The sequence below is a fragment of the Eumetopias jubatus genome, unplaced genomic scaffold (assembly GCF_037043125.1).
Source record: "Eumetopias jubatus isolate StellerSeaLion01/CBP00866 unplaced genomic scaffold, mEumJub1_p1.0 scaffold_8, whole genome shotgun sequence".
Lineage (NCBI taxonomy): Eukaryota > Metazoa > Chordata > Mammalia > Carnivora > Otariidae > Eumetopias > Eumetopias jubatus.
The window spans coordinates 96,475,901-96,500,380 of record NW_028274814.1 but is presented as its reverse complement, the minus strand read 5'-3'; the positions used below and the strand labels follow the sequence as shown (position 1 = coordinate 96,500,380).

At 38.4% G+C, this 24,480-nt stretch overlaps 1 protein-coding gene across 1 annotated transcript in view; it reads left to right on the top strand.

The window, feature by feature from the left end:
* Positions 1-24,480, top strand: part of PTPRR (protein tyrosine phosphatase receptor type R) — a 240,372-nt gene that overhangs the window by 198,346 nt on the left and 17,546 nt on the right. The window contains exons 9-13 of the mRNA XM_028110864.2: positions 8,054-8,133; positions 8,573-8,710; positions 17,528-17,638; positions 19,017-19,174; positions 23,329-23,442. Of these exons, the coding sequence (XP_027966665.1) occupies positions 8,054-8,133; positions 8,573-8,710; positions 17,528-17,638; positions 19,017-19,174; positions 23,329-23,442 (601 nt within the window). The remainder of the gene's footprint in view (positions 1-8,053; positions 8,134-8,572; positions 8,711-17,527; positions 17,639-19,016; positions 19,175-23,328; positions 23,443-24,480) is intronic.

The window sequence follows — 24,480 nt, the reverse complement described above, 5'->3', positions numbered from 1 at the left end:
AACTGATTTCATCAAACAATTAAATGGGCAAAGATAGTCTTTTCAACAAAAGGTGCTGAGACAACTGAATATTCACATACAAAAAAATGAAGTTAAATGCATGGGGGTGCCTGGGTGGCTCAGCTGGTTAAGAGTCTGCCTTCGGCTAAGGTCATGATCCCAAGATCCTGGGATCAGCCCCATGTCGGGCTCTCTGTTCATCAGAAGAGTCTGCTTCTCCTTCTCCCTCTGCCCCTCCCCACTCCTTGTGCACTCTCTCTTGCTCACTCTCTCTCTCCCAAATAAATAAAATCTTTAAAAAAATAAAGTTGGACCTTACCACACACCATATACAAAAATCAACTCAAAATGGATCAGACCCAAGGTAAGAGCTAAAACTATAAAACTCTTAGTATAAAACAGAAGTAAATCTTCATGACCTTGAATTAGTCAATAAGTTCTTAAATATGACACCAAAATATAAGCAACAACAACAAAAAATAGATAAATTGAATTTTACTAAATGAAAAGTTTTTGTTCTTCAAAGGATACCATCAAGAAGATAGAAAGAGGACTCACAAAATGGGAAAAAAACATTTGTAAATTATACATCTAATAAGGGACATCTATCTAGAATGTATAAAGAACTCTTACCACTTAGTTATAAAAAGACAGCCCAATTTAAAAATGGGCAAAGGACTTGAATAGACATTTTTCCATAAATGATATACAAATGGTCAATAAGCATTTGAAAAGATGTTCAACATCATTAGCCATAAGGGAAATCAAAACCACAATGAGATACCACTTCACATCCACATGATTATAATAAAAATGGTAGACCATATAGAAAGTGCCAGCAGGGATGGGAAGAAACTGGAACCCTCACACATGGCTGGTAGAGACGTAAAATGGTGCAGCTACTTAGGAAACAGTCTGGTAGTTCCTCAAAAGGCAAATCCTAGATTTACTATATGACTCAGACATTCTACTCCTAGGCATATAACCAAGAGAAATGAAAACATTTCATTGTCAATCACTAGACAAATAGATAGTTGGGTTTTTGGCAAAATCCATAAACATTCCAAAACAATAGCTCTGGAAAGATGGAGCCACAAAGACTTTTAAAAAGTATTGATATTAGAAAGCTATACACAAATGTTTATAACAGCATTATTTATAAAAGCCCCAAAGGTGGAAACAACCAAAATATCCATCAACTGATGAATAAAGAAATAAAATGTAGAATATCCACACAATGGAGTATTACTGAGCAATAAAGAGGAATGCCTGCTACAAAATGAATGAACCTTGAAACATTATGCTAAGTGAAAGAAGCCATCACAAAAGACCTCATACTATATAATTCCATTTATGTGAAGTGGCCAGATTGACAGACCTGTAAAGACAGAAACTGTCTCAAGGGTTGCCTAGTGCTGGGAGGCATGAGAAATAGCCACTAAACAACTAAAGGCTGTGGAGTTTATTTTGGGAATAAGGAAAATGTTACAAAATTGATTGTGGTGACAGTTGCACAACTCTGTGAATAAAGAAAAAGAACTCCATGATGGCACACTTTAAATGTGTGAATTGTTTGGTATGTGAGTTACATCTTAATAAAGCTGTCACCAAAAAATTTCATTGTTCATAATAATCATCTGAGTCCTTATAAAAATCCAGTCCTAATGGATGAAAGAAAAAAAAATCTAGAGTCCTGGGTCCCACCCAGGGATTCTGTTTAAGTAAGTCTGCTGTTGGGCCCAAGAATCCATTTTTTTTTTTTATGTTATGTTATGTTAATCACCATACATTACATCATTAGTTTTTGATGTAGTGTTCCATGATTCATTGTTCACGTATAACACCCAGTGCTCCATGCAGTACATGCTCTCTTTAATACCCATCACCACGCTAACCCATCCCCCCACCCCCCTCCCCTCTAGAACCCTCAGTTTGTTTCTCAGAGTCCATAGTCTCTCATGGTTCATCTCCCCATATTTCTAAGCAAACACCCAGGTGATTCTGATACAGATAATACCAGGACCACACTTTGAGAAACACTGTTTAGACAATGTTAAAACTAAATTTAACTTGGATGCCTGAGTGGCTCAGTTGGTTAAGCATCTGCCTTTGGCTCAGATCATGATCTTGGGGTCCTGGATCAAGCCCTGCATTGGGATCCTTGCTCAGCAGGGAGCCTGCTTCTCCTTCTCCCTCTGCTGCTCCCCCAGCTTGTGCTCTCTCTCAAATAAATAAATAAATAAATAAATACATAAAATCTTTGAGGAAAAAACTAAATTTAACTCAATGAAATGTATCGATGTCAAACCATGAGCCAGATGCCAGGAACCACTAAGATATAAGGAAGAGCCTATAAGATCAAGGAGGTCATGGACTAGAGGGGAGAGTCATGTAAATGAGTAATTATGTTCATTGTACTAAAAGCCAGAATTGAGATCTGGCCCAAGTAGTGTAGGAGTATAGAGAGGACTGAGTTATTCTGCTTAGAGTGGCAAAAATGCTTTGGGGAGGATGTAACATTGTCAGTCCCTAGACAACAGATAGTTGGGGTTTTGGTAAAATCCATAAACATCTCAAAACAATAGCTCTGGAAAGATGGAGTCACAAAACTTTTTAAAAGTATGGATATTGAAATAATAGAGTCTGTATAATTAAACCCATTAATGTACTCATAAAACATCAAATTCTCCATATTTATGGTAATATCAAGAATTACTGTTAATGGTGTCTTTGGGCTTCCCCCTCTGGCGGAGTTGGAAACACTCCACTATAATATATTTTTAATGGGTCTATACAGTAATGTCCCTGTTGAAAGATATTTTATAACTAGAGCTGGCTAAAGGGGATGAAAGTGCTGTGTGTTACAAGTATGCTTCTCTGTGTCTCTGTATTTCTCTCTCTCAAGATTTTTCATCTGAAATACCAAATATAAGTAATTAGGACAAATACATTCATTGCAATTTTACTTAACCATCTAATGTCAGGATTCGGAAATTATTAGGATTATTTAAAGTTCAGCCTTCTCATGGGTGCCTGGGTGGCTCAGTCAGTTAAGCATCTGACTGTTGGTTTCAGCTCAGGTCATGATCTCATGGATCATGAGATTGAGCCCTACAGGGCCCCATGTTGGGCTTCTGGCTCAGCGGGAAATCTGCTTGAAGATGCTTGCCCTCTGCCCCTCCCCACACTCACACACTCTTTCTCCTTTTCTCTCTTTCTCTAAAATAAATAAATAAATCTTTAAAAAAAAATAAAAAAACTTCAGCCTTCTCTATTTCCTGCCCAGATGATATCAGACATAGTCTTCCATAGTCCTGTGTCAGCTTTTCCATTCCCAGAACTGGGTGGATCACTTGAACCAGGGCACCTGTGCTGACAACTGATGTTGCAAATAATGGATTTTCTGTTGAAAATGTCTGTAGCCTGAATGCACCACCCACCCCCTGTTGCACAAAATATAATTTAGTAACTATAGTTTGGGGACGCCACACTACTGGTTGAAATCATCAGAGAAGACTGGAATTTATATGGAAAGCTATTCCTTATGGATTATTTTAGACTATAATATGGGATAAATTTGAAATATTACATAAAAGAATTAAAAGTGATTAAGATTTTAAATATTATGGGTTTTTTTAAAGATTTTATTGATTAATTTGAGAGAGAGCACGAGAGAGAGTACCAGTGGGGGGTGAGGAGCAGAGGGAGAGAGAGAGAAACAAACTCCCCACTGAGCAGGGAGCCCAGTGTGGGCTCGATCCCAGGACCCTGGGTTCATGACCTGAGCTGAAGGCAGATGCTTAACCAACAGAACCACTCAGGCCCCCCAAGTATTATGTTTTTTTTTAATTGTTTTAACCTGTAATAAACTCAAGTTTAAAAGCTTCCAGCATGGGGGCGCCTGGATGGCTCAGTGGGTTAAGCGTCTGCCTTCGGCTCAGGTCATGATCCCAGGGTCCTGAGATGGAGGCCCATATCAGGCTCCCTGCTCAGTGGGGAGTCTGTTTCTCCCACTACCTCTGCCCCTCCCCCTCTTGTGTTGTCTCTGTCTCACTCTTTCTCTCTCAAATAAATAAATAAAATCTTAAAAAAAAAAAAGCTTCCAGCTTGTACATAGTAGTGAGGCCATATAATTTGGAGGATGTTTTGCAGCAGAAATATGGATGACCAAGAACAAATTAAATCATGGCTGTTTCTCTAAGGATGATGTCAGCCTGGCTCAGAACACTCTATGTGGTAGATTAAAGTGCAAAGGGTAAATTTATATCACATTATTTTGCAACATAAACAAATATTAATGATGAAAATATGTCTATGTCCTAAATCACAAAAGCAATGGGAAAAAAAATTGATCACACATAAATATGAAGTTATTTGCACAACAATGAAGTATAGTAACAAATTTCATATATATTTATTCCATGCAATTTATGTATACAAATATAAAACACCATATGAATCATGGAACACTACATCAAAAACTAATGATGTAATGTATGGTGATTAACATAACATAATAAAACAAAATTAAAAAAATATAGATGAAATTAAAGAACTCTATTAATTAAACTCTAATTACTTTGGCCATCATTTCATATTTAAAAACTTAAAGTCTGGTAATATTTCTTACTTATGTTTCCTGTTCTATTAAGTGCCCAGAACAGAGTAGATATGCAAGTAAGTGAGACATTCGTTAAGGCAACAAGTTGTGTGGCTCAAACAAAACATTGGAGTTAGACTTGCCTCCCTACCCTGGCAGGAGCATTCATAGTTTATGGCAGACAACTTAATCTTTCTGTGCCATCCTTTCTTCATCTCTAAAGATAGTGATAATAATATTACTATGTAGGGCCGTGGAGAGAATTAAGTAATCATATGTGAAAACGGAAGTTCCCACTAATAGTGAGCCCCCACCTAATGTTAGTTTCTCCTTTCCTTCCACCTAATTGAGGGTGCATTGATCATTAACCCCAGAACCAATTCCAGAAAATAATAACACTAACTAGGGAAAGAAAACTTTATGGTTTCAAAAGCAGACTATTTAAGAGCCCTGTTTTCTCTTATAATTTTCACATGGATCTTAAAAAGTGAGTTTCCATATAATCGCCATCTGGCATTGCCATGATCAGCATTGTCCGTCAAAACCCGGTACCGTTATGGAAATGCTCTTTATCTCCAATGTGATGGCCATTAGCTACAGATAGCAATGAAGCACTTGAAGTGTAGCCAGTGCACCCAAGGAACTGATTTTTAAGTTTTATTTTATTTTAATTAACTTAATGTTAGCTACGTGTGGCTAGGGGCACCATATTGGATAATTCAGGCCTGGAGTGTTCTCTCCCTCCTGCAGCAAACTGAGGGTGACTCCCAGTCACCTTGAAGGAGGACCCAAGTCCTTGCCCTTCCTCCCATTTCCCACTTATCTTGAATTCGTCTAGAAAAACTTTGCTATCCCTCTCATCCCTGTCTTTGCCCAGGGATACACTAGCAGTATAAACTCTTCTTTCCTCTAATATCTTCTCCTCTTGACTCCAAACCTCAAATGCATTTCTGCCCAGAGAAGAAATCTTCAGCACAGAATAACCTTTGGCAAAATCTGATAGGATGCCAGTCAGAATATCAGGATCCAGGGGCACTTGGGTGGTGCAGTCGGTTAAGTGTCTGACTCTTGGTTTTGGCTCAGGTTGTGATCTCATGGTGGTTAGATCGAGCCCAGCGCCAGGCTCCACGCTTATTGTGGAGTCTACTTGAGTTTCTCTCTTCCTCTCCCTCTGCCCCTCCCCTTTGCACTCTCTCTCTCTCTCTCTCAAATAAAGAAATCTTTAAAAAAAAATTAAAGAATATCAGGATCCAGGTACCATTTTGTCTGTTAAATAGAAGACTTAAATTGCCAGAGGTATTTTAAAGAGGCTAGACGGGGAAATTTCATGTGTTCTGTACACTAAATCTATATGTGTTCAATAATTTGTTGAGAGGAAAAAAGAAACAGGAAGGAGAGCAGAAGGAAGAGAAGGAATAAGAGAGGAAGAAGGGAGGGAGGGGAAAGGGAGATGAAAGAGGAGGAAAGCAAGAGCAGAGAAGGAAGGAAATAAAAGGGGAAGAGCAGAGGCGAGGGAAGAAAAATTGCTCAGTGTTAGAATTGTTATTACCACTTCCTAGATGTGTCATAAGTGGCATGCTAAATATTTAACATCTAGTCCAGAAATACCTGTCCTGAAAAAAGGTTATCGTAGTGAATTTGACCAATATATAGATTTAAAATACACATATCGACTTAAAATGCAAAAAATGAATACAATTATAACAGTAGTGATGAAAATAATGATGACGATGACAATGATGATAAAGTTTTGGATTTTCTTTAATCCTCAGCTTTTTTAGGTTAGGATGCCAGTTTTCCTTTTTTTTATTTAGTCAATCTAACAGTAAAAAGGCTAAAAGGCTTTGGTTAGGATGCCAGTTTTCCCTTACTCAGTCCTATGGTTCATTCTTGCTTAAAAAGTTTTTGGAAACCTCTAACTACTTGGAAATCTTATAAATTACCAGTTTCCAAACTAAGTTAACTTGACGAGAAACCTGCTTCTAAGCAGTTTATAGGGCTGAGTTCCCAATAAATCATATACATGGTAGGCATTATAAAAACTGAAGGGAGTGGGCCTCTTTTCAAGTCTCACTGGTGTAGAGCCCTATGGAAGCTTCTAAGAGTCGGTGGATACTGAAAAGGAATGAAAGTTTTCCTGTCCCCTTTGCTAAGAAAGAAAAGGAATCTAGAAAGTCAAAAACAGTGTTTCAACTCTAATAGAAATGAATTCTGGTATTAAGCACTCTATGAGCCACATGCCAGGTAGAAATTGCAAAGGATACAAAAGTTAGTTTCAAAAAAAAAGAGTTAATTAAATACAATTCTTGCCTTTAAGGGGTTCAGTACAATTCATTGAGGGCAGGCCAAAATGTAAGCACTTAAAATATAAGATGGTAAATATTAAGATAAAACATGAAAAAAATACCACAATAGGCTTATTTGGTTTAGGTCAACAAAAAGAGTCATTGGTGGCATCAGCAAAAGTAGTCTCTGCATAAAACTAAGGTTAGAATAAATTGGGGTGTACACAAGGAGGATTGAATTCTAGAGGAAGAGGTAAGAACAGTGGGTATGATCAGCTCTCACAAGTTTACCTGTCTAGAGAAGAACAGTAATAAAACAATTACTAGAGAGGAATGCATAGAACTGACTTTTTAAAAAATGGAAAGGACCATCTAAATCAATGCAATAGACATTTATTGAGTGTCTACTATATATATATTTATATATATATATAAATATAAGCACTGTCCTAGACACTAAGTCTTAGATATAATGAAAAATCTCCGTCTTTACCTTTAAGAGGCTCAGAGTGTGTCAGACTAAAGAAATCATAAACGGATGATTTGATCTTAATTCATTTATGTAAACATTGGTCAAAATAGCTACCATATTTTCCATAACACCATGGTTTGCAAAGAGCCTTTCAACTTCTGGATGGAAAATGATTTGAACAATTAAGACAATGTTGCTAGCACTATAACAATCTACCTAATATCAGATTTTCCTGCTCTAGGTGGACAAACTGCCACACATGGTAACCAAAGACAGCTTCTTTAGGGACGGGGATTTGGGCCAGACCAAGTGTTTGTTATTGGGCAGAAGAGAAGAGCGAAGTAAGTAAGAAAATCTGGTACAAATTCCAAATCCAAAGAACAGGAAAAGGAGCATAAAAAAGAAATGAGGTCAAGAATCAGAAACCCACAAAAAATAGCATGATGAATAAACTCATCATCTCAAGCTTATGGGCAAGGTTTGTGTTAAGCGACAGGGGCCAAGATGGGCCTAATTGTCCCTCAATAAACACAGGTGTATCAAGAGACAGACACACAGACACATCAGCAAACATTGACACAAGCCTGATGGTCAGTATATAAATTAACAAGTGTGCTATGTACAGTTACTGGTGTTCTGAGGAACTTTAAAAAGGGTAAATTTGTCTAATGCATTCCTTCTTATTTTCTTCATTAGATCCCCTCAGCAGAGTGTGCTTAAGACCAAAAAATGTAACTGATTCTTTGAGCACCTACATTAATGCTAATTATATTAGGGTAAGTAAGTAAATATAAATTTCTTTCTGATGAGCATGTCAACTTACTATTTGGAATTGTTAGGCTTCTTTTTTTTTTTCCCCCTCAGAGTGAATTAATTTTGATTTAACTTGGTTACTAGCAAGCTTATTCGTTCGTTTGTCATAATCGACATTGGTAGCAGGTCCTTTACCTTGAGTCTTCCTTTCCTGTGAGTCTCTGGCTGCAGCGCTCTGGGTGCTAGGGGTGCTCTGGTGAGAATGGGGCATTATGCCACTCACTACTGTGCGCTGTGCTTGACTTGCTGGGAGAACATCCGGATGAATGGTGCTCCAGTGAAGCTGTGAAAGCTGGTGTTGCGTTTGGACTAGTAGAGCCATTTTGTTCTGAACTGGTTCTAAACTTTCAGTGGAAGGCATGAATTTCAAATCCAGTATTTTTGTCTCTTTACTCAAACCAGGGCTACAGTGGCAAAGAGAAAGCATTCATTGCCACACAGGGCCCCATGATCAACACCGTGAATGATTTCTGGCAGATGGTTTGGCAGGAAGACAGTCCCGTGATTGTCATGATCACAAAACTCAAAGAAAAAAATGAGGTATGACCTTTACCCAAGTAGTGAATGTTATAAATTTTCTGTTGCTATAGAAGAGATATTGTATAAGGAAAATTGCCATGTACTTCGGAACAGATTTAAGATGGAAACTTTAAGACATTTAAAGACAAGTTCACTTCATGCTTCCAAGAATGGTCGTTGGTGTCATTGTATGAATGGCAGCTTTCTATCAGAATAATCAGTATACTTGACATACATGTATCTCACATATCTCCATAAGGAAATGAGGGGCTATGAATTATCACTCCGATTTATAAGCAGGGAAATAAAAAAAAATTACTCATTCATATCCCAAGTAATTTTTGAACACTTACGATGTGACAGATACTACTTTAGTTGTTGGTAATATACTAGTAAAAAAACATACAGAGATGCCTGACATTGGTAGATTTTAACTTTCTAATGGGGAAGACAGATTAAAAAACAATAAACATAATAAATGCATAAAACTGTAGCAACTAGAAAGGATAAATGGTATGGGGGAACAAGGTGGGTAGGATAAGGAGATTGGGTATGCTGAGCGGTCGGAGGGATGGTGGGGGGAGAGTAAGCTCTTGTATGATATGGGGAGGAGGGATGAAGCCCCACTGAGCAAGGGAGATTTGAAGGAAGCTACAAAAGCCAAGCAACTTTTTCCATATCTTCGTAACAGGAAATCCAAGAGAGAGACAAGGTTAGATTCTATTTCCATACCAGCAGTCTTTCCTAAGGGTCTAGCTTCCAGAACACTCATTCAGTACTTTACATCATAAAAACAGAATTGTGTAATTCCCAAGGGGTTCTATGTACTGCTTACATTTTAGGGCATCTCACTGGAATAATTTACTGTATTTTAGTTAGCATTTGTGTTTGCTTTCTTGTCAAAGTTACTGTATCAGAGCTTCACGATGACAATAAGAATTGAAGAAAACCGAGCTTTCCCTTATACCTTTTTGGTGAGTTATAACCCTTCAGTATAGTATAATCTTGTGCTAATCAAGAAACTCCAGGCTCACAAGCAGCAATTCATAAGTTTTGTAAAGCTTGTTGCCTTCTTTCATTTTTTGCTACAGTAGATAAAGGATTTTTTTCTGAAATCTATCCTAGAAAAAAAGTGTATTTTGGGTCAGTAGGTGAAGCTATATACTTAATTAACTATATAGCTTACTGAATAAATATATTTCTATGAATCTTATATGAAAGCCTGAGGAGGCATAATAAAAATCGCCCCTAATATTCTCAGCTGTTTCACCCATATCAATATATCAACACATTGGGACACTGATAATTCCTGCAGTTTAATATCCATGACATTTTGTTTAATATCCATGACACTTTGCCTTTATTTTACCTACTCAGAACAGACTCTTCAAGTTTAGAAGGTGTATTCTCTGTGTATATGCATTCCTGCATACAAAGAGGCTAGATCATCTGAAAAACCTCCCATTACAAAACTAGTCATACTAGATAAAATTTAAAATAACATAAAATATAAAACATAAATTAACAACATTTCCTAGATCTGAGTGGACTGCATTACTCATTATTAAAATTAAAAATTCCTTTTTGTTCAGAGCTTCCATTATGTAAATATAATACTATAGAGGAAACTTTGATGTTTTACAGATAAAATAGTAAAATAAAAATAGCATGCCTAACAGAGCTTGGGGGGAAAAAAGTCCTAGCAGTTAAAAACTGAATAAAAGGCATAAAGCCAGAGAATTATGGGTTACTTGTGCTTTAATGACAATACAAGAACTGGAGACAAAGCCTTGAGCTTGCAGGAGCCAAGAGCTGGAATGGAGACCTTCCATAGAGTGAGCTCCTGCAAGGGCTGTGCCTTCAGTAAAAAGGTGAGCCACAAAAATAAACCTGCCGACCAAAAGAGGACTATAACAGGAAATTAATCCGTCTAAATCTGGTCTTCTCGTGAGATAGATAAAAATGTTCTCTATAGTATTCACCATTCGAAAACCAGGAAATGCCAAGGAGAACAATTAATGTAAAACGTAATCCTGGGTTAATAACGCTCTATGGCACTTTACAGAAACAAATGCAAAAGCTTTCAGGATGCATACACTCCCAGGATTTACTCACAGAATTTCAACAGAAAAAGCTCAGCCAAACATAAACTCACAAGTCAAAATTATGAGACAACACAAGTAAATAAACAACATAAAGAAAAATCAGAAGAAGCAACAAGCAGGTAAAGTAGACCACAAGAAATGAAAATAATAGATACTATAAATACAGGCTATTTTTTTTATAATTAAGCATACAATATATAAGATTAAAAGCTTGACAGGGGAAGAAGTTACTACCCAAAAAAACTAGGAAGATGTAAAAACAAACCAAAGAGTCCTAGAAATAAATGTTATGTAGATATTAAAATTTAAAAAGAACACTTCATTAGACAGGTGTGATAGCAGGCTAGACATAGCTGAATAAAAATAATGACTGAGTTACAAATAGAGCTAAGGAAATTACCCAGATTGAAATGACCAAAAATATGAAAGAAAGTTTAAGACCTAGAGGGAAGTATGTAAATGTCCAATGTATATTTAATGGATATTTTAGAAGAAGAAAAAAGAGAACATAAGAAAAGAAGTAATATTTGAGAAAATAGTGGCCAGGGATTTTCCAGAAGTGATAAAAGACATGAGCTGTCAGATTTGAGAAGCACCATAAATCCTAGGCTAGTAAGTAAAAATAAATCCACAACTAGATACAACTATAAAACTAAAAAACACTACAGAGATGATTTTAACAACAGAGTAACTAACAAATAGCTTCTCAGTAGCAGCCATAGAAGCCAAAAACCAGAAGAAGGGTACCTAGCAAGGGATGAAAGACAGTAATTGATGACCCAGAACTCATGCCACATTTAGCAACGTTTAGCCACATTGTTTCAATCTGAGTAGAAAGCATTACTCATTAAATTAAAATTAAAAATTCCTTTCAGTCCAGACACTCCATGATGTAAATATAATTCCATAGAGGAAACTTTGATGTTTTGCAGATCAAAATGATACTGAGAAGTCTGGCTCAAAAGAAATATGCAGTAAGCTTCACACTACCAGGAAAATGCTGTTTACCAAAAATGTGCCAACTTTCAATTGTGTTGAGTGTCATTGTTTGGAATAGACAAAAATCATTTCCTCCCCAAAAAATGAAGGTGGTGTTATCTTTAGAAATTCCCAGGCTTTATATTTTCACGAACCTTTCTACTTTCTAATAACTAAATGAATAATTGCCAAGCTCTTATTTAATAATCCCAGTATTCTCATATCACCAATAGGCTTTTTCTCTTTCTTATCATTCGTGTGCTCACTGGGGTGGCACTTTTAATTTCCTTCAAGAACTTCTGCCCTGAATTCACAACTTGGCAAACTGGTGCAGGAGGCCTAGCTTTCGGCTTATCTCGACTTTCGACATACCTTCCTCACGAAGCTTCATCATACCTAGCTTTTGATTGAAAGCGAGAGACGTACGACTCTTCCTTTCACACGAACACCAAGAGGCCACTGTAGGGTTATTAACTGGCCTTATTGCAATACTGTTGTGTCTCAGGGAATAGGGACACCCCAGGAAAGGGAGAGGCACGGGAAATGGCCAGTCAGTGGGGCACTCAGAGCACACCCAAGTATCGATAGGCATAGTTCATGGAACCCCCAAAACAATGACAATAGTAACACCACAGATCACTGATCACAGATCACCATAAGAAATGTAATCATAATGAAAAAGTTTGAAATATGTGAGAATTACCAAAATGTGACATGGAGACATGAAGCGAGCAAAAACGGTTGGAAAAATGGTGCTAATAAACTCCAGGAAGGCATCTCCAGGCAGGCTTGCCACAAACTTTCAATTTGTAGAAAATGCAGGATCTACAAAGCACATAAAGTGAAGCTCAATAAAACAAGGTATGCCTGTACCAAGAATGAAAAAAACAAAAAACAAAAACAAAAACAAAAAACAAAAACCCCAAGCAAAGCAAGTCTCAGAACCAGGTGTCTGTCCAAACAAGGTCAAGGAAGGTAATGTGGAAGGCCAGCCCGGCAGGTAGACAGGGGAGCCTGCTGACCAGTTTTCATTTCAGCTTTCCTTTAGGACCAGAATTAGCTATTATAATATCTAGAGAGGCAGCCTGGCCTAGCACTGCCTAGCAATGCTGGACAGCTAATCTCTCATTCCCATTTCCTCTGCTTGTACTGCCCAAACAATTAAGGGTGGCTCGTAATTCAGAGGCTGACGGCTCTCAAGCAAAATTACTCACCTGTCCTTTCAAACATGTTTATATTCCAAATATAACTGCACCTTAATTTTTAATTTGCTAGGTTTTACTCAATTGTAGCCTGCTTTACTTCTAACTATAGTTAGAAGCCCTCTTATTTGACACAATTAGCCAAAAAAGTTAGTAGAAAACTCACAAAAACAACAACAGAACTCTAATGCTTTACTTTATCTTAAAACATGTACATTTGCTCACACTAAAATTTGTTCATTTTTTCATAGGACTCAGTTTGTTTTGTTTTGTTAGTGTTGGTCCGAAGCTGGAGTTCTAGATCATATGGCTTATGCAAATCATGCCCTTTATACATCATCAAAATTTCCCATTTCAGTTTCTTTAAAATGAGAGAGAACACAGAAATGTTTGTAAAGGAATTATGCATGTAGAATCCTCCATAGATTTTCAAACTTTGCACTAACTTTCATCATTGTCACCTGTACCTGATTTGACTACAGTTTTTTCTACTGAGTCCTTTTTTTTCCAATGAAAAACTTATTTAACTTGTACAATTATTTCCTAGAACAATTCCCTTTTCCTCTGCACCTTCCTGTTTCATTAATTTACGTAAAATTAAATTACCGGGCTTCACTAATGAGTTACAATTGCCATAAGAAGATTTGAATTTAAGTACCCCTTGGTGAACACGTACAGCTCAGCCGATAGTAACCGAAGTACTGAGCTGAGTAGGAGAGTGGCCCAAGAACATTGTGTTGCATGAGCACCAGCCTACTACACAGAGAGAAGGAAATCCACTGGTTAATGCCGTGGCAAAGTAGGGTTGGTTAAGAGACAGTGGATATCAAAGATAGAAAGTTAAATTCTTAAAATGATGTTTGCTCTGAGAGTTTTAGTTCCCAAGGGAATTTTCCCAGAGCCCTCTACCAGAATACCTGAACTTCAGTTTCCTCTGCTGTCAAATGATAAATAATAATAACAATAATAATAATAATAATAATAATACTTAACCCGGTGTACCTAATTCAAATGATTGTGGAAGGGATTAAGTGATATGGGTGAAGGTACTTATAATAATAAATTGCTGCACCTTTGTTGGTAATACTTAGTAGGAACACAGGAATGAAAGTAACTATAATAACTGTAGGCAATCTGACCCATCCTATACCTCTCATATGCTAATGTAACCCAAATGAAACTGACCATCTTCTTTTTATTTATTTAGAACCACTGTCTATGTGATGATATGTGTCTTTAGCTCAGAGAGCAAAATCTTTTTGATTTTAAATGCATAGAATTCAAAAAGAAAGTAACTTAAAAATAGATTTTTTTTTCCAGGCAACTAAACTACTAGCTAGACCTCCTTCCTCTCTATACACAAATAGCCCTAATGTGGTGGAAGTGAGAGGGAAGGTCAAAGAAAAAAAAAAATAGAGGAGTTTGCATTGCTTTGCCCTGCATTCTACTTGTGCGATAAACCACTAATTATGAAGAATTTGTTGACATCCAGAATCTTTACAGTCGGGGTTCACTAATTGCTTGTTTGTACAAGAGACACACGAGCCTCTGAAACCCTCTTTTTTCCTCCAAGTTATGAATTTTTGGAATTAATAGATAATTTCACTGAAAGGATCAGCCCAGTTAGCAAAGAATAGTGATAATTTGGGGTTATATTCTGTGAGATAGGATGCTTTTTTGAATTACCTACAATTAGTGGGCTTTCACAATATTATCTGTAAGAGAGCATTTTCCTTCCTTGCATTTTCTGCCTTTCATATCATTGTTAGCACCTCAATAAAGAAACCCTAAAAAGCTGTTCACAAAAATAATTTGAACATGAACTTGTGCTCTTTAAACAACTACATTTGCAGCTCTCCCCCACCTCACGTTCAAAAGCACCCACATTTATCTGGTCTCTTTTTCTGTGTGCTTCTAAAGGGGGAAAAATGTATTCAGTGTGTAAAAATAAGCTATTGTATCTCAGAAAGGAGATGGGATGCTAATTAAGGGTTGTTTGAATGAACAAGTCACATTGCATTGTCTACTGGGAGCCGACTGCCAATTGCATTTTTGGTAAAGAGTCAAGAAAAACATTCAAGAGGGCCCCGGCAAGCTTGAGAGAGAACGGAGCAGCGCTTCCATTTATCAAGTAGGTGCACAAGGCTGTTCAAGTATTGTTAAGAGTCAGGGTGCAGGTTTTGAGCTCCTGCCTTGCAGCTTTTTCCTACTGGTTTCAAGAGCCACCTTCCCAAAGAGGGGCTTGCTGCTCAGGGCTCATCGTGGACAATGGGGCACGTATGCCAGACTGCTGGACCGCTGAATGCCTCTTTCTTTGTTCAATACCTTTCTCAAGATTCTTTGTCACTCTTCTTGGATTCATCCAGGAGGCATGGGTTTTACACAATAGTTCGGGTCTCACAGCAAAATAATTGATGCTTCATTGAAAGAAACCAGGCAGATTGGTTAGTATGATTCTCTTTAACAAACCTGGGAAATTTGAGACACTTGGCACTAGTAAATGAGGAGAGAAATAAGTTGCTTTATTTTTAAAAGGTTTCTTTACTTAATGTTATGTCAGCCAGAGTATGCCTTCAGCCTGATTGCCGGCCGGTCTCGGGTGTGGGGTGGCATGTAAATAGAGATGAAAATGATTTACTTTGTTTGGAAAAGGACCAGGACACAGAGGATGCAAATGTGTTTTTATTGTAATGGATGAAAGAAACAGTTATTCCATCCTGGCTCTAGCATGTGGAGTGGTTAGTACTTAGCATGATAGACTCCCTGAGGTGTGTTTCTGATACTTTACGGGTCTTTTCCTCCAGCTCTGTACATCTGTGACTCTTTCTTTCGTTGCTCTTTTGAATCTGTATGTTCTTAATTTTCTTTCAAGTGTGGTCCTATGCCTTTGACCTGGGATGTAAAGAAACAAGTATCCTGAGGACTAAAATGTCCTGACTGAAGGCAATTTCTCTATAAATGTGAAGGAATTTCTCTATAAATGTGCATGTGTGTTTGCAAGAAAATGATAAGTTCTATTTAAATAGTATTTCTAAAGTTAACATTGCTTCTCTGGGCACTTGAAATAAAACATCACCTTTCACACTTTACTTTCTTAATCACTGAAATACGTGGTCAGAATTCATAGTTTTTTTGTAGCTGTTTAAAAGACAAATAATAAATAATATGAACCTATGTGTATGCTTGAATCTCTTTTTGTATTTTTCTTTTAATAATGTAGCTTGGATATAATAATTATACAATATTTAATTCATGATCTAATGTATAATGAAGTAATGACTGAATCATTTAGATCAAAAACCTGAAGTTGGAACAACAATAAGAAGAACAACGTGTTTAAAATGCTTACTGTATGTCTGGCTTTGTCCTAAGTGACTTTCATGTAGTAAGTGATGAGTAAACTGAGGCCACAGAGATTAAGTGTCTTTCTTACAGATTCTCAGCTAATCATAAGTGGCAAAATCAAAATTTGGACCTAGGTTCTATGGCTCCAAAGCCTGCACCTTAACTACCATGTTATAATGCCACGGTTGCAATATAATTATTATTACTCTTATTAAACCCTTCAAAGAGGATCCGTTATAAAAATGTTTCTTTTTTTTTAAGATTTTTAGTTATTTAGGGGCACCTGGGTGGCTCAGTTGGCTAAGCAACTGCCTTCAGCTCAGGTCATGATCCCAGGGTCCTGGGATTGAGCCCCACGTTGGGCTCCCTGCTCAGCGGGGAGCCTGCTTCTCCCTGTCTCTCTCTCTCTGCTTCTCCCCCTGCTTGTGTTCTCTCTCTGTCAAATAAATTAATATTTCTTTATTTATTTAAGAGAGGGAACAGCTGAGCAGGGGGCCCGATGTGGGGCTCGATCCCAGGACCCTGGGATCATGACCTGAGCTGAAGGCAGACGGTTAACGACTGAGCCACCCAGGTGCCCCTAAAAATGTTTTCTTAAAAATAATTTTGTTATACGTTTATTTCAATCGACCCTATAGGTGAAAAGACCATCGGTCCTGGAAAATATAATACCATAGATATATTAATGATCATTACATCTTCTTTACATACTAGGGAACCTTCATTCGGTGGCATCTAACACATTACAGATACTCTTTTTAGATGCTTCAACTGGACGGAGCATGAAAATGTGACTTGGCTCAATCATTGTGAAAAACCATTTCTTTTATTGTATCACATGATAAAGTCTAATACTTGTATTTTTTTAATTTCTTAATGCTTAATTTCTCAATTATTTCTTAATTTCAGGTTTTGGGAAATCTTGCCCCCTTTTGGTATGGGTTTAGTAAAAATAGTGTTTGACAGGCACGTGTAAAAATTGATACTTCGTTTTTAAAATTTTATTGAGATATAATTCATATACCATAAAAGTCACTTGTTTAAAATGTACCATTCAGTGGTTTTAGTCCATTTCCAGCCGTGTAAAATCGATACCTGATATTTTTAGAATTAATTAAATAAAAACTCTTGAGATGCTTGAATGAAAAGTACTCCAAGGCCAGTGAAATCATTAATATCTGCTGTGTTCCTTTTTTCTCCTCTTCCAGAAATGTGTGCTATACTGGCCAGAAAAGAGAGGAATATATGGGAAAGTTGAGGTTCTGGTCATCAATGTAAATGAATGTGACAACTACACTGTTCGAAACCTTGTCTTAAAGGTAAGATTATGTAGCTGGAGCTATCTACAAAGTAGATGATATGGCAGGATTACATTTCTCCTCTGAAAGTATTTATCCTAATAAGTATGGCAGATTCAATTTAAAAAAATAATGCCAAGATCAAAGAGAAATGATCATCATCTTCTCATGTATTTCTTTGTCGTCAGCTACTCTTAGTATGTGGAATAATTAAAGTAATGTAAGTAGGCATTAAGGAAATTCACTAAGTAGGATGTTGTGATCTTCTAATTTCTAGAAACAAAACATCCCTGATTCAACCTTTCAAATGCCTTTAACTACAGGTCTGTACTGGAGACTTTACCATGATTTGGGGGGTGGGGGGCTTATTGTTTTTTGTTTTTTTGTTTTTTTGTTTTCTTAACATGACTTTGGTCTAAGCAGCTTTTAGTAAGGCCTGGAAACTGTGAAAGAGAAAAATCTGTGCTTGTGGGTGGCTGTGGGAGGAAAGACAAGCCTGAAGTGTTGATGAGATCTTCCCAAACTTGGAGTTACAGTAATTTATGGGGACTTTCCCCAGACCAGATTGTGTCATACAAAAGTTATCTTATTGGAGTTATGGGCAGCAGATGCTGAGGAACATTGCCATGGTTTTGTTTTTGCTTCTAGAGGACAATCATCTCAAAAGATTTCAGTCCTATCTAGAGCCTCACTGCTGGGACAAAAGCATACAGAGAGTAGACGCAGAGCGGCACTGAGGGCTTTAGAGGGGAATTCGAGACAGGAAGGCACCCTTTTCACCACAGGCCCTCGGGTGTCCATTCCGTGCCAGGCCCTCCCCTCCCCCACCTTGGGCACTGGGTTATGAGATGATGTGCATGGACCCGCACTCAAAGCTTGTCTAATTTAGTGACCCCTTGTAGCTCCTTTACTCCTGGGACTCCTCGCTGCTGCTAAAAACTGCAATTTAGGATGAATGTAGAAAATCAAATGTAGGGGCCAAGTATAAAATTAAGTGTTCCTATGGGGGCTAATATGTTTATCATCACTGTCAAGAATGTTCAAAGAGCAGGAAACACACCGTTCCAAATCCCTCTTGGCTTCCTTTGCGTCTGCCATTCTCTTTATCACAACAAATCGCACACATATAGTTATCATAGGTTTCATATGCCTTTTCGATTTTCAAATTCTATTTCTCATTGAATAGAGGCAAGACTGTCAAACTGGGACATCAGCATATGTATAGTCATGTTTTCTCAAGGTAGAAGAGTATGCTTCAGGAATCTCCTAGATTTCTTTTTTCCATCCAGAAGTAAGTTGCCAGCAAGATGGGAGTGATAGAAGGCATTCAGTATTGTGGTTTGGATGACTTTTAGTTCCACAAGTAAATGAGGCATTTGGTGGCTCTTGCTATTTTCAGCAAGGAAGTCACACCCAACATGTGAAGCATTACTGGTACACCTCATGGCCTGATCACAAGACTCCAGACAGTGCTCAGCCTCTTCTACAGCTCATGCTGGATGTCGAAGAAGACAGGCTTGCTTCCACGGGCCGGGGGCCTGTGGTTGTCCACTGCAGGTAAGGGATGAACTGTCCTTTCTGCCTAAGCAACTGTCCATCCCCCATAAAGTCATCGAACGAGTGGAAGTTGGGTGGTGCTTCCTGATTGCAACTTTATTGGTAAATTCAGTATTTACTGAAATTGGCTAACTTCTTCATATTTGAGTTTTGATCGAGATGCCACGTTGCAGAAATGAAGTGGTCTTATCAGGGCATTTCAGCAAACAGCAATGACACAGTAGAGAACAGCACTTCTACATCAATGGCTCAGGGAACCGGACACTCTATTCAGCCCTCGAACTTGAAACTTACATCTATTTGTTTAGTCTCATCGGGCTCATTGACTCTAGGAATGACACGTTTTTAAAAATTATCAATGGCTTTTTTATTGTTTCAAGATGGCACCTGAGCCATACTAGAATGGTATCTTGATAACATGTATCTATCATTATGTCAAATGTGGTGAAAACCAGTCAGCTATTTTAAAAGTGATTTCATTAAAAAAAAACAGGTGGAAATAAATCTATGAAGGGGGAAGTGGGTAAGCAGTAGTTTGCCAAAAGGAGAACAAAGTGTTATTACCAGAACGTGGGGTTTTGGAGGCTAGGCAGACAAAAGCAACAGATGCCTGTGGTGGTTCCCTTCCCTAACATCTAGTTTAAAACTCTCCCCTCATAACTGATACCTCATTCCCCTTTTCCTTTTAGTGTGCCCAAACGAAAGCAAATCGCTTTCAAGTTGTTTGTATAACCAGCCATTTATTCTTCGTACTTCATCAAAATAATTTATGTTGCTTTGTTTAACCTCTTAAGCCTTGAAAGATAGCTTTTGATGACATTTTTAATAAGTAAAATATAATTACTTTAAATTGTAACTTTAGCCGCCTTCTTCTGTGAACCTTTGTGGTTTAATTAAAAGTGAAATTCAGTATATATCTCTGTATCCAAAGGAGTCATTATCCAGTTTCTAGCATTAGGCCTTATCCTAAACTTCACTTGGGGGTGAGGAAAGACAGCCTAATGGGTCATGTTTTGGGTCTGGAACCGTCCTCCACCCAAAATCATAAAACACTCAAGATATCTAAAACGAACGAGCTGTTTCCCCTGTAAAACCCATTGCCCTGCTGATGACCATTTCTAAGAATAAGACCAGCTTTTTTCCAAGCACTCAACATCTAATGTTGACAGTTATCTTTGGCCCTTCTCTCAACTCCAGCCTCAGTATCTAATCAGTCACCAGATTGGCTTTCCCTTCAAAGCTTCTCCCATAATCATCACTTCCTGTCCAACCACCCAAGTTCAGGCCCTAATGACCTCATCCATGTATTTTAGAAGTAGTTGGCTAATTGCACAAACACACCCCACTTCCCTGTGCCCCACCCCCAGCTCAGCCTACCCCATCCACTTCTCTTGCACGATGTTCCTAAAATCCTCCTTCATCATATGGAATCCCCACTCAGCACTCCTCAATGGCCCCCCATTGCCTAGAGCAAAAGATCTTAACCCTGGGTCTATGGATAAACCACAGGGGTCATTGAACTCCTTGAAATTACTTTAACAAATGGGAGTACATAGAGTTATGTGGGTTTTTCTGGGGAGTGAAAGTTCATAGTTTTTATCAAATTCTCAACAGCAACAACAACAAAAAGCAAACCACCACTGTTTTAGAGGACGAAGTCCAAACCTCTTAGCTTTCCGTGTGAGATCCTTTATAGGGCCCGTTGTGCCTGCCCAGTCTTATTTCCCACTATTTCTCTGGGATAAATTTCTCTTCAGGCCAAGCTAGTCTAGTCACTATTGCATATCATATATCCTGTTCTGCAACATTCTTTATACCATTCTCATACATGGAATATTCCCTCATTCATGATAACCAAAATGCCTGCCATTCATAGGGTACAGTTCAAATCCTATCTCTCTAGTGAAACAAACTCTTTATAGACTCTTCAACTAAAAGGGACCCCCCTCCACCTCGGAATTCCTCTGCACTCCCATCCAATAAGAAACAAGTGCCAAGGGCACCTGGGTGGCTCAGATGGTTAAGCATCTGCTCGGGTCATGATCCTGGGACCAAGCCCCATGTCGGGCTCCTGGCATGGTGGGGGTGTTTGCTTCTCCCTCTCCCTTTGCCTCTGCTTGTGCTCTCTCTGTCTCTGTCTCTGTCTCTCTCTCTCAAATGAACAAATAAAATATTTTTAATAAAAAGAAAAGAGGGGAGCCTGGGTGGCTCAGTCGTTAAGCATCTGCTTTGGCTCAGGTCATGATCCCAGGGTCCTGGGGTCGAGCCCCGCATCGGGCTCCCTGCTCTGCGGGGAAGCTGCTTCTCCCTGTCCCACTCCCCCTGCTTGTGTTCCCTCTCTCGCTGTGTCTCTCTCTGTCAAATAAATAAATAAAATCTTAAAAAAAAAAAAAAACGAAAAGAAAAAGAAAAGAAACAAGTGCCAAATATGAGAAACCAATGCTATTTGAATGCCCAGAAGGGAACTATTAATTCAAACCATGAGGAGGGAGGAGAGCCTCTCAGAATTGGAATAATGTTGAACAGGAGCTTAAAAAATGACCAATATTTGTGGTTTTAAAGGTTTTAAAGGTTTTAGAGGGCATTTCTGACTGAAGGAATATCCTTAACACAGAAAAGAAAGTTGGAAAATAAAAGCCATTTTTTGCAGTGATTCATGTAGATGACAAAAATGGCACAAAGGTTACAAGGAGGACAGTAACAAGACCGAAAGCTTGCAAGTTAGTCCCATTCATATCATGCGAGGCCACGGATACCATGGTGGGGAGCTCAGACACTGCCCGTAACTACTGGGAGGCGTCTACAGTCTTTGAGTAGAGAGTAATATGATCAGATCCCTATTTTAAAAAGATGAACCTAGCAGCTGTGTGTATCGTGAATTAGTCCAGGAAGAGACTCAAGACTTGGCAACCATAATGAGATCATTGCTAACCATGAAGTAAGGAGATGTCGAAAACGTGAGCACAGTTTATAGAAAGGAAAGCATGGATCCCAGAAGCTTCAGTAGAGGTGGAAAATATAAGAATTGGTAACAGATTGGTTGTGGGAGGTGAGGGGGGGAGATGTTGGAGATGGCTCCAAGACTTCTAGGCTGGAAAACTTGTGGCTAACTGGTAATGCCATTGAGGGAAAAGATAATTCTGTTTTAGATACATTGAATTTAGATTCGTTGAACTGAAGCCAGTGCAAAATAGTAACTTCAAGAGTTCCAGCTAAGAGATAAAATGCTAATCTAGAGTTTAGGAGAAATTTAGGGAATTTAGATGTAAATTTGAGAGAAATTTGCATAAAGACTATTAGTGGTTGAAATTGCTGAGGGGTGGGAGGAGAGGGAGAGGAAGGAGGGATGGGGAGAGAGTTAAAGGGCTTGTTAGGTTGATGATTTACCATCTAGGGCAGATGAATTGGCAAACCCTCCTGGATTGGATGGATAGTGTTTCTATTCAACTGTCATCTGGATATAAATGACTCAGATATTTGTGCCTCTGGCCACATCCTTCTCCCAAACCCAGCTGAATCTTCACTTATTCACTGGAATCTTCAGCATCAGTATATCCAACACCAACCTCCCCTGCACCCAAATCAGCCCTTCTTCTAGAATTCTCCCTTTGTCTCATGGGCACTACCTTTCTTCTGGTCCCCCAGATTCATATTTGTGATGTATCTAAGTCTTTCTCCTCTTCTCGAGTGCCTATACCTTCCCTAAATTCAGGTCCTCATTATTCTTTGTAGAATAATTACAATGCCTTTTTCACTATTTTCCCTACTGCATATAACTCAATGACGGAATGCAGTTCAAGCACTGCTCTGGGCCAGGTTTGTCACCTGGGCCTGAGAGCTTTGTCATTGTTGTTGCTAAGCCTGGCTTGCTGTTTCAGATTTAGACATACCCTTTTAAAAGAATATCTTTTATCTTGGGGAGGTGTATGGGGGGATGGGTGAAATAGGTGACGGGGATTAAGGAGAGTACTTGTCATGATGAGCACTGGGTGTTGTATGGAATTGTTGAATTACTATATTGCACCGCTGAGATGAATATCATACTGGAATTAAAATTTTCAAAAACCAAAAATAAATAAATAAATAAATAAAAGAACATATTTTATCTTTTCTACTTTTCCTCCACCTTTTTACTCTTTGTCTTTTCTTTTCAGTGCAGGGATCGGTAGAACGGGGTGTTTTATTGCTACATCCATTGGCTGTCGACAGTTGAAAGAAGAAGGAGTTGTCGATGCCCTAAGCATTGTCTGCCAGCTTCGTGTAGACAGGTGGGTGTCTGGGAAACAGAGATGTCACATCAGAGCAGCATTACGGGTCACAGCCTGATCCAATCTGCCTGACTTGGTAAATGCCATAGGCTCCAAAGTCTTAAATATCTATAAAGATTTGTGTAAAATGCTTAAGTGTATCTTACATTGAAAAAAGTGTTATTTGCCACAGTGACCATCAAGACGACAAAACCAGGGGCGCCTGGGTGGCTCAGTCAGTTAAGTGTCTGCCTTCAGCTCAGGTCATGGTCTCGGGGTCCTGGGATTGAGCCCCGCGTCGGGCTCCCTGCTCCTCGGGAAGCCTGCTTCTCCCTCTCCCTCTGCCCCTCCCTCTGCCCCTCCCCCAGCTCGTGCGCACATGCTCAATCTCTCTCAAATAAACAAATCTTAAAAAAAAAAAGTGTACAAAACCAAAAGCTTATGCTTAATCCCTCCTCATCTCTAATACAGGTTAGTTATGGTGTTGCTGTTCCCTCTTAGTCTTACACCCCTCTTCCTTTTATATTTACTCTGCATTTTCATTTGACTTCACTGAATCATTCACTTCAGGATCTTGATTGTTTAAAATGAGGCATATGTCATATACCAAGAGTCATCTTTTTTTAAATCTACTTTTTTTAATTGTGAAAAGATGCACATAACAAAGTTTACCATCTTAAACATTTTTAACAGTACAGTTTAATGGTGTTAAGAATATTCACGTGTTGTGCAGCCAATCTTCAAAACTCCTTTCATCTGGCAAAACTCTGTTGCCTTTAAACAACAACTTCCTATTCCCTCCGGCCCCCAGCCCCTAGGATTTTACTTCCCATAATATCCTCAAAATTCATCCATGTTGTGGCATGTGTCAGAATTTCCTTACTTTTTTTTTTGAATTTTTTTATTATTATGTTATGTTAATCACCATACATTACATCATTAGTTTTTGATGTAGTGTTCCATGATTCATTGTTTGCATATAACACCCAGTGCTCCATTCAGTACGTGCCCTCCTTAATACCCATCACCAGGCTGACCCATTCCCCCACCCCCCTCCCC